Source organism: Canis aureus, chromosome 16 (genome assembly GCF_053574225.1).
Source record: "Canis aureus isolate CA01 chromosome 16, VMU_Caureus_v.1.0, whole genome shotgun sequence".
NCBI lineage: Eukaryota > Metazoa > Chordata > Mammalia > Carnivora > Canidae > Canis > Canis aureus.
The window spans coordinates 3,212,260-3,223,343 of NC_135626.1; the positions used below are offsets into that span (position 1 = coordinate 3,212,260).

General features: G+C 42.9%; 1 protein-coding gene and 1 pseudogene across 4 annotated transcripts in view; one reads left to right on the forward strand and one right to left on the reverse strand.

Moving 5' to 3' along the window:
• PPP6C (protein phosphatase 6 catalytic subunit) overlaps nucleotides 1-8,482 on the reverse strand; it is a 37,593-nt gene extending 29,111 nt beyond the window's left edge. Inside the window, exon 1 of one of the 4 annotated variants that reach the window (XM_077850661.1) lies at nucleotides 8,190-8,467. In XM_077850661.1, the coding sequence (XP_077706787.1) occupies nucleotides 8,190-8,264 (75 nt within the window). In that variant the 5' untranslated portion in view covers nucleotides 8,265-8,467. Of the gene's footprint in view, nucleotides 1-2,402; nucleotides 2,439-8,189 lie in introns of those variants that run through there. The other 3 variants (XM_077850662.1, XM_077850663.1, XM_077850664.1) reach the window with 3 other exon arrangements.
• Nucleotides 8,483-10,301: 1,819 nt separating this feature from the next.
• LOC144285514 (large ribosomal subunit protein uL15 pseudogene) lies at nucleotides 10,302-10,798 on the forward strand (annotated as a pseudogene).
• The last annotated feature ends 286 nt before the right edge of the window (nucleotides 10,799-11,084 follow it).

Below are 11,084 nucleotides of genomic sequence, written 5' to 3' on the forward strand. Positions count from 1 at the left end.
ACCGCTGCGCCACCCAGGGATCCCTCATTTTTCTTATTTATTCTAAATGCAATTTATCTTGCTATATTGAATACACCTTTGTAAACCATTCTATTTCCTTTTGGAATAAATTGACATTTTGAAACTAATCACAGCACAGATTCCCTGAGCGACTCCATGATTCCCATATATGAATGTGCTTGAATTTGCACCCACGTATGTCTGGCTCTCGCCCAAAATGCCCATTGAGCTGTAAGTCACCCCTGGTAACTGGCCCACACCCCCCAGTGTTGACCTGAAAAGAACAGACCATAAACTCAAGAAAGTTACCTTGAAACCTTGCCAATCTCAAAGGTTGGTAAGTGTCTACGGAACACATGTAAACTACTTAGGCAGCATCTTCAACCCGTGGCCAGGCACACTACCTTGAGTAAAATAACAGCTGTCTCCTGTCACTGCCATTTCTGCAGTCCTAAGGATTTAGAGTCTCTAAAGCAAAGCCACTGCCTCTTATCTCTCCAGTTCAGCAGAGGCTTATAAGTTCAAACCAAGCACACACAAAAATAAGTCTATGAAATCTCAATACAAACTCTACAGAAGTCAGCCAACTACACACCTAGTGGCCTCAGAGAACCCAGTCCTGCCATGGGTAAGACACATGGTCCTTTCTTCCAAAGCCCTTCACAGCTTTGTTCTACTGCTTAGTTTTTTAAGAAGCTTGGTTTCTCTTACTGCTTGAAAACAGTCACTGAGGCAAGATTCTCAATCTTATCCAACTATAGGGAAAACTATACCCATATCTCCCCACAGTGCCCAATTAGTTCCTAATCCTTGAACAAGTAGGGGTTCATAGCCCCATTCTTAGAAGACCCTATTTCCCTTCTTTATCTTTTCCTCAAGAAACTCAAGGTTCTATTCTATTCTCTGCTCCTGTCTCTCTGTCCCCTCTTGCTCCTCAAATACAGTGGGTTTTAAATTTTTGTGATTCTTTGATTAGCTGACTTTGCTATCTAAAAACATACTATTGCCTTTATTTACTTTAACATACTATTATTTATAAAATCTCTTAAATAAAAATCTGGGGACCTGGGTGGCTCAGTGGTTGGGCATCTACCCTTGGCTCAGGTCACGATCCCAGAGTCCTGGGATCAAGTCCTGGATCAGGCTCCCTGCAGGGAGCCTGCTTCTCCCTCTGCCTATGTCTCTGCCTCTCTGTATATCTCTCTCTGTGTGTCTCTTTAAGATAAGTAAAATCTTAAAAAAAAAAAAAAAAAAGAAATAAAAATCTATCTAAAATTAATTTTCACGTAGCCTTTGTATACAATTTCTACTGTAATATAATTCACTGGGAATAAAGAGTTGGAATCCTTGGGGCAGCCCAAGTGGCTCAGCGGTTTAGCGCTGCCTTCAGCCCAGTGCCTGATCCTGGAGACCCCGGATCGAGTCCCATGTTGGGCTCCCTGCATGGAGCCTGCTTCTCCCTCTGCCTGTGTCTCTGCCTCTCTCTCTCTCTGTCTCTCATGAATAAATGAATAAAATCTTTTAAAAAAGAGCTGGAATCCAAGATGACATCCTTACAATCCAGAAGGAAACAAACATCCATATCTTCAGTCTAAATCAGAGTTTCTCAGCCATGGCACTACTGATAATTCTTTCTTGTGAGGGGCTGCTGTTCTATGCATTATAGGATGTCTAGCATCATATAGGATGTTTAGCATCATATCTGGCCTCTATACCCACTACACACCCATAGCAACCTTCTAGCTGTGACAATCAAAAATATCTCCGGACACTGCCAAATATCTTCTCAGGGGCAAATTCACCCCTGAGAAGTTGAGAACCACTGGTTTAGACCTTTCTCCTGAGTTTATTACTATCAGAGCTATTAGTGTCTGGAGCACATATGACAATTAATAAATATCTGATAACCAACCAGCCTGTGTATCCAACAGATATCTGGACATCTCTACCTCAATGTCTTGACTTGGCAGCATATCAAACTCGGTAGGGCCCAAATCAAACTCTCTTGCATTCCTTAATCTAGTTACAGTATTTACTATAGCAATCTATGCCAGAACTGAGATTACACTGAACTCCTCCAGCTTCCTCAAAACTTAGACCTAACCTGTCAACAGGTCCTAGTACACCTTCTTCATCTCCTTTTATTTAAAGTCTTTTCTTTAGGGGATCCCTGGGTGGCTCAGCGGTTTCGTGCCTGCCTTTTGCCCAGGGCGCGATCCTGGAGTCCCGGGATCGAGTCCCGCATCGGGCTCCCAGCATGGAGCCTGCTTCTCCCTCTGCCTGTGTCTCTGCCTCTCTCTCTCTCTCTCTCTATGTCTATCATAAATAAATAAAAATAAATCTTTAAAAAAAAAAGTTTTTTCTTTAGTAATTTGTACACCCACTGTGGAGATTGAACTCACAACCCACAGATCCAGTCGCATGTTTTTCTGACTGAGCCAGCCAGGAGTTCCCATCTCCTTTTAAAAGCCACAATCACTTGTCACTACCTTACTTTAAATTCTCATGTCACCTGGCCTACTGCTTCTATGACATATTTGCCCATTCTAAACCGTGGTCCCCAAGTGCTGCCAGAATATTTCTAAAACCTACTGTCACAATGCTCCTTAAAAATTTCTCAAGGGCACTCCTCTTTCTATGGCACTGTTTCCAAAACTCCATTAAGATACTGCCTTCATGATTTTTGTCATATTTCTACCACATACAATAGTGTATCCCTGTTTAGGTTTCTTTGAATCTACTTTTCTTTTTAGTTAGCTACATTTTATTTTTTTTTATTTTTTAATTTAAAAAATTTTTTTTTAAATTTATTTATGATAGTTACACAGAGAGAAAGAGAGAGAGAGGCAGAGACATAGGCAGAGGGAGAAGCAGGCTCCATGCACCGGGAGCCCGACGTGGGATTCGATCCCGGGTCTCCAGGATCGCGCCCTGGGCCAAAGGCAGGCGCTAAACCGCTGCGCCACCCAGGGATCCCGAGAGTCAGAGGCTTAACCAATTGAGCCATCCAGGTGCCCTGAAAGTGGGAATTTTTAATAGCAAATAAATTCAGGTATATACTCCATGAGTCACTGTTGCAAAACCCCTAAATCTCATCAAGTCCTGGCTCTGATATTTGTTCTGCTTTACACAAGGATTGTGTAAATGACATAATGGACATAAATATACTCTGAAAACTGTAAGCAGCTATGAACATTCTAATCATTGCTAATAATTCTGACTGTGGAATCCAGAAGCCCTGCATGGAGAAAGTGGCATCTGAGTCTGAGCTCAAAAGGGTCACGGAAGGTACTGTATACAGCAAACACAAGCAGTAGTTATAGATGTGAATCTCGGACCCAGACTACCTAGGTTTGAATCCCAGCTCCTCCACTTACCAGCTGTATAACTTCAGAAAGATACTTATAATCTGTTTATGCTTTAGTTTACCTATCTATAAAGTGGGGCAAATATTAGTACCGAACTCATAGAGTATTAAATGATTTATTATTTGTGCTATGTAAGTATTAAAAAACTAGGTGATAGAAACAGACTGAGAGAAGCAAAGAAGGAAGAAAGTACAAGGCATGTTGTCAGAAGAGAGCTCAGAATGGAAGGTAAAAAGAAAAGTGATGAAGTAGAAGTACCTAGAAAAAGCATGCTATTTGTCTTCCTAAAAAAAGCTATTAACTGTATCAGAAAGAGCTCTGCATAAGGAAGATTTATAACTTAATTCATTGATTAGGTGCACATCCTCAGGCATTTCATAAACTCTATGAAGCTCAGTATCCTCAGTAAAGTAAGAAGAGGCAGAACTAGAACTCTGATTCTCTTAGCTCTGAAATTCTAGAAAAGAAACCAAGAAGTCATGAGAGATGTGCACCTTCCCATAGAACACCTATGTTACAGGCTCATTAAAGCCACATGTAACTATTGAGCACCTGAAATGTGGCTAGTCCAAATTGGGATTTCTCATAAATGTAAAATATACACATTTCATAGTACCAAAAAAAAGGCCAAATATTACATTAATAATTTTATATTGATTACACGTTGTAATTGGGTTAAATATTACTAAAATTAATTTCAGGGACACCTGGGTGGCTCAGCGGTTGAGCATCTGCCTTTGGCTCAGGGTTCAGGGTATGATCCCTGTCCAGGGATCGAGTCCCACATCGGGCTCTGTGCGGGGAGCCTGCTTCTCTCTCTCTCTCTCTCTCTCTCTCTGTCTTTCTCTGTCTCTCATGAATAAATAAAATCTTTTTTAAAAATTTAATTTCAAAACAAAATTTAATTTCAACTATTCCTTTCTATTTTTTAAAAATGTGACCATTCGAGTTTCAGGTTTCTGAGCATTTTACTTCTACCAGACGGCACTGTTGTAGACCATTTTCATAAGACATAGGGGAATGTGATTCTGTGTCCCAAAAGACAAACAAAATGCCAGAAATGATCAGAAAGGGTCTTGAAAACACTGACAACACTCTTCTAGCCCTATATAAAGCCTTAGTATATCCCCAACTGCCACACTGTGTTCAGTTTTCCTTGCAGTACCTGAAAAAGATACAACAAAAAAACAAACAACTCAGGTAAATAGACTGATCAATGAAACAACCACTAAGGTGAGTGAGCAGTCTAACGGATTGCAAGTCTGGAAAGATAAAGACTACCATGTATGATGAGAATCTATAAAATCAGGTAAGTGTCTGTAATGAAGAGGTACAAAAAGTTCTTCAATAAATCTCAGAAAAAAGCAAAGAAGAGGGATGCCTGGGTTGCTTAGTCAGTTAAGCATCTGCCTTCAGCTCAGATCATGATGTTGGGGTCCTAGGATCAAGCCTGCATCAAGCTCCCTGCTCAGCTCCCTTTCCCTCTGCCCCTCTACTCATGCTCTCTCTAGAATTCTCTCTCAAATAAATAAATACTTAAAAAAAAAAAAAAGCAAAGGAGAGTTTTTTGAAGCTTTATGGAAGCATTTCAAGCAAAGATAAAACTTTATTGAGCAAATACCTTTTTCTTTTTTTTTTTTTTTGAGCAAGTAGCCTTATATGAAGAATTCAAAGATGGCTCAGACTAAACATAAACGAGTTCAAAAAAGATTACATTAACTATTAATTCATAAAAGTGGTTATTATGGAATTACAAAATTCCTTGTGTAACTTCTTTATCTACACGTCATCTTTAAACTAAGAGGGGCGCCTGCTTGGCTCAGACAGTTAAGTGTCTGCCTTCAGCTCAAGTCATGATCCCAGGTTCCATGCTGACCATGGAACCTGCTTCTCCCCCTCTCCCTCTGGCTGCTGTACTCTCTGCTTGTGCATGTTCTCTGTCAAATAAATAAATAAAATCTTAAAAAAAAAAAAAGCTTAAAAAATAACTGTCCAAGAGATCAAACTACCCCGAAGTTACAGAACCCTTTCCCCACCGAAATTCTTAAGTATTCAGTAAACCTGCTTTTTATCACCTGACCAGATATGAAATTTCTATCTCCCAAGATCCTCTCTGAAATCTTTATTGTGGATGAGAACCACCTGAGCTTTTTTTTATTTTTTAGAATTTATTTATTCACGAGAGACACAGAGAGAGGCAGAGACATAGGCAGAGGGAGGAGAAGCAGGCTCCACGAAGGGAACCCGATGTGGGACTCGATCCTGAGACTCCAGGATCACACCCTGGGCTGAAGGCAGACACTCAACCACTGAGCCACTCAGGCGTCCCTGAGTTTTTTTTTTTTTTTTTTAAGGAAGGTTATGCTTTGGCCTACTCACTTTCATGTATTTCAACTTTATTCCTACAAAAGTTATGCAGATTCAATGACGTACTAATGATTCGACCACTTCCAATCTAGATATAGAGAAATTGTAATTAAATATAAAACACCCGATGTACTTATTATTTTATTTAGTACCTCCAATTTTTAGTCAAATTAAAAACACAGGCAAATTGCTGTATTCTTTTCTACCAGAACAAATCTTTTCCATCATGACCATTAAGTGGCCCCAATTATTTTTCTTCCTCTGACAGAATCTTTTATTTTGGCTCTAAAGCCTCAGAAAAGGTGCTCCTGGAATACTTTCTTGGCTTATCTAATTTTAGTTTCTATTTCATGCCAAGAAGTAGAAATAAAATTAAATTTGTTTAAAAATATACCAGACATGAACAGCACAACTAAATTAATCTGATAAAACCATTTCCAAGACAAAGAAGAGCCTTCACTTACAGAGAAAAATTCAGAATCCTTTTTTCCCATTAATTGTCCAGAAGATGGGGGGTGGGGAGTTATTAAGAAACAGAAATACATAAGTACAGTCCAATAGTGTTGCAAAGGGAAATGAAATGGTTTAATAACTATATTTCCTTAAGGTGGTAAGGAAATTCAAAGTTTATCAAGCTACGAGATCTAAAGAAAATCCAACTAATTATCTTCCAAATCATTTCAATAGCCAATCTCAAGTTAATATCAAGACATACTATAATAATCAACATTTTATTCATTAAAAACACAAAGCCTAAAAACAGCTTTACATGTACTAAAAAACAGAAAATTCTACATCAAATCACTGATACAAGAAAATCAATGTGATACATGGAATTAACAATGCTACCAAAGGACAGGTGGTTAGTTTTCCATGAATTAGGTCCCAGTGTTGGTTATATCCTCATTTCCTCAAAAAAGCATAGAACGGAAGGAAGCCACAAAACTAATGTGGACTCAGATGAGCATAAATAAAAGCTACGTTGCTAGTACTGGCTTTGTCCTTTTTTTTTTTATTATTTTTTTTATTTATTTATGATAGGCACACAGTGAGAGAGAGAGGCAGAGACACAGGCAGAGGGAGAAGCAGGCTCCATGCACTGGGAGCCCGACATGGGATTTGATCCCGGGTCCCCAGGATGGTGCCCTGGGCCAAAGGCAGGCGCCAAACCGCTGCGCCACCCAGGGATCCCCTGGCTTTGTCCTTATTTTAATCAAAGTATCGTATTAAAAAGGGAGAAATGCACAAGAATGACTCCCCTATCACACAACACCTATAATTAACATATAAGTACAATTAAGTCACATCCATGAGAGCTGATGTGACCTTAAACATTTTGCATACCTGTTGACTGACGTCAAATATCAACTTCTGTGTGAACAGAACAAAATAAATCTCTTCCTTAAAACAATTTGCAAAGATAAATCGCTGTAAATCCACAGATGAAAGGGGGCAAAACCAAAAAAAAAAAAAAAAAAAAGAGCTCAAAACTACCAACAGTTTACCCACTTAACACAGAGTAAATCAAAGTTAACTGAAAAAGCGAAACAGGCACTAGCACTAACCTCTGAACACTGTCACACACCTAAGCACTGTGCATACAAACACTTCTCAGAAAAGGAGTATACACGTTCCCTTTCTCTTACGTCCATTCCTTTACTCACACATGCATCTGCTGTAACTTGGCCTAGGCAGAAGCAAGGAACAACTCGTCCTGTCCTTTGGGAAACGAAGAAAAGGAAACCTTCGGTTAATAAGAGATTATGAGCAAACAACTTAACGGGGCAGAAAAGTACGGAGGGCCTACTACTTTTTCCACTGAAACTGGATCAACAACGGACAGGAAAACCGGTTCACATCTGAATTAACCCAAGTCAAGCAACACTCCTGACGAGCACCTGGGACAAGGGGTACGGAAAGAGGGACGACCTGACGTTCTCTGACGTCACTGCCAGGCAGCTCTGGCCCACCGCCGTCTTCGCCTTCCGCAGGGACCTAAACACACCGGGGCCGGTATCTCCTGTCAGGCGCCCGCCACCCCGCGCTCCTGTCACCACCTCTGGGGGCTGACCCCATTCCGACAGTACTGTCCGTGAGGGCTCGGTCGGGCTCCGAGAAACCGGCGTCAGGGTGACGGGAGAGAAGTCCTCCTAGCAGAGCTGTCAGGGCTCGGAGCCCTGGGGTAGCCCGAGGCCAGGAGGCGCAACCCTTGGGCAGAGGCCGCGCACCCCCGGGGATCCCCACCGAGGGCACCAGGACAGCACTCGGGGCACTCGGGCTCCCCGCTCGCCGCGTGACGCCCGGTCGGATCCGGTCACTTGGCCCCTCGTTAGGCGACCGCCGCGACGGGATGCCGGCGGGGGTCCCGCGGAGAGAGGAAGGGCCGGCCGGCGGGCGCCCCACTGCCGGAAGGGGCGAGCCCGCAAGCAGCGCTCCCGCCCCGGCCGGGCTCACCTTCAGGTCGTTCTCCGGTAGGTACTTGCACAACCGCGCTATCTCCACATACTTGTCCAAGTCTAGGGGCGCCATTTTAGAAATAACAAGCCCCGACGGCGGCAGCGGCAGCGGCTGAGGCTCTAGTAGCGGCGGCGGCGGCAGCGGCGGAGGCCGAAGCCGGAACTCTTCTTACGTCACGTCCGGTCCGTGAGAGGCGTCTGCGCAGCGGCGTAAAACTTGACCCGCTTCTCCCCGCTGCCTCTCCTTGCCCCACGCTCTCTCCCGCGGAACCCCGGCTGCAGGTCCCTAGAGACGTCCCTGGTCCGGACAGTGAAACCTGCGGGGACCCGTAGTGTTCTGCCGCGGGGAGTACTGGGATTTGTAGTTTTCAGTAGTGCCCAGCTACCCCACTTTTTCTCTCCCCCCCGCCCCCCTTCGTTTAGACCTTCACTTCTGTGGGCCCAGCGAACCTTTTCCGATGCAAAAAGACAAAGTAGGTGACCGAAGCCATTCCTTGGTTTCTCACTTCGACCCTTTTAAGCATTCTCTCACCAGAACATCTTCATTTAACAATTGGTAAGCCTGGCCGTAGTTAACCTGTTTGCATCTTTTCAAGTCCTTGTGAAAACCTTGCCTATGCTTGTGGCAGAGACATCAGGTACCAGTCTTTCAGCATGGAAGGGAAGGGAAACAATGATTAAGGATTTCTTATGCTAAATGCCATATAAATGCTGTTTTTTTCCGTTTAATCCTCATAACAGTTGATAAGAAAGCAAGGTTCAGAAAGCTTAAGCAACTTGCCCCAAAACTCACAGGAGCTAGGTAGGGGAGTAGAGACTGGTCTACCTGGTTTAAACATGCTTCAGTGTGAGTCTCATGAGGACAGGGAGTCTTTTGTTCTACCCTTAGTGCAAAAAACCCAGGACCTGGCACTTAGTGTAACTTCAACATTCATTGAACAGCTATTTCTTGAACACCAATTGTATGCCAGGTACAGTTGTAGGCATTTAGGATATTTATTTTTTATTTATTTTTTAATTTTTTTTATTTTTTTATTTATTTATGATAGGCACACAGTGAGAGAGACAGGCAGAGACACAGGCAGAGGAAGAAGCAGGCTCCGTGCACCAGGAGCCTGACGTGGGATTCGATCCTGGGTCTCCAGGATCATGCCCTGGGCCAAAGGCAGGCGCTAAACCGCTGCGCCACCCAGGGATCCCCATTTAGGATATTTAGCAAGCAAAATAGACAAAGATCCCTATCCTCAATTGGTAACTACATTCTAGAAGAGGAGCAGAACATAATAAATAACTGTATTTATTAGGAAATGATAAGTGCTAGAGAGAAGGAAAAAAGCAGCAGTGTAAGGGAGATGGGGTGATGCATTTCTAAGAACCAACAGAGAGGTAGAGGAGTTAGCCATTCAGATGCTTCAGGGCAATTACATATGGAGGCATATCTAGATGGAATTTTGTTGGGAGGTTCTAGCAGGGGAGCGCAGCTACTGGTATACCCTTGACCGAAGAACATTCCTCCTCTACCAGGGATGGTCGTCCTCTTCCACCGAGCGCACAGCTTCTCGGGAGGGACACATATGGAGCGGTGAGGGAGGAAGGGGACACCCGCCTAGCCAGCCAGATCAGCTGAATCAACCCTGGCGATCAATGGGGTGACAGATGTCGCAGCCAGATGGCCCTCACATCCTCTAGATGGAATTTTGGAAATGACAAGATTAGTGTGGTTGAGTAAGAGGAAAGGACATGAAATTTTACTTTTAATCTAATAGGAAGCTACTGCAGGGTTTTGAGCAGAGGAGTAATATGTGTAACTCATTTTAAAAGGATCACTCTGGCTGCCGTATGAGACTGTATTAGGCAATGGTTGCAGATGAGAGATCAGTTAGGAAACTTCTATAATCCAATAGTAGCAGGTGCTCAATAATATTTGTTGTTCAAGAGAATCTGGACCAGATCCTCTTGCTCTAAAGTGTATTTTGGGGGTGCCTGGCTGGCACCAGTCAGTGGAGCATGTGACTCTTGATCTCAGGGTTGTGAGTTTGAGCCCAATATTGGATGTGGAGATTACTAAAAGATAAAATCTTTAAAAATAAAAAAAAAAATAGCCTTTTTCCTCTGGTCCGCCAACATGCCATCCAGACTGAGGAAGACCCGGAAACTTCAGGGCCACATGAGCCATGGCCATGGCCGAATCGGCAAACACCGGAAGCACCCAGGAGGCTGGGGTAATGCTGGTGGCATGCATCATCACAGGATCAACTTCGACAAATATCACCCAGGTTACTTTGGAAAAGTCGGTATGAGACATTACCACTTAAAGAGGAACCAGAGCTTCTGCCCAACTGTCAACCTTGATAAACTGTGGACCTTAGTCAGTGAGCAGACACGGGTAAATGCTGCCAAAAACAAGACTGGAGCTGCTCCTATTATCAATGTGGTGTGATCGGGCTACTACAAAGTTTTGGGAAAGGGAAAGCTCCCAAAACAGCCTGTCATCGTGAAGGCCAAATTCTTCAGTAGAAGAGCTGAGGAGAAGATAAAGGGTGTGGGGGGCGCCTGCGTTCTAGTAGCTTGAAGCCACATAGGGGGAGGTTCATTAAATGCTAACAAGTGAAAATAAAAAAATAAAATAAAATAAAAAATTAAAATAAATAAAATAAAAAAATTAAATATAAAACCTTTAATAAAAACTGAATTTGGGGGACATATGACTAAAGTTTACTTGGGTCTATGAGTTCTTTGTTTTACTCTTGAACTGTTCTGTAATTGTGAAACTGTTTCAAAGTAAAATTAGATCCATTTATTTGTGAGAGAGGGAGGGAGGGAGGAAGGGAGCAGGAGGAGGGGCAGAGGGAGAGGGAAAGAAAGGAACTCAGGTAGACTCCCCACTGAGCAC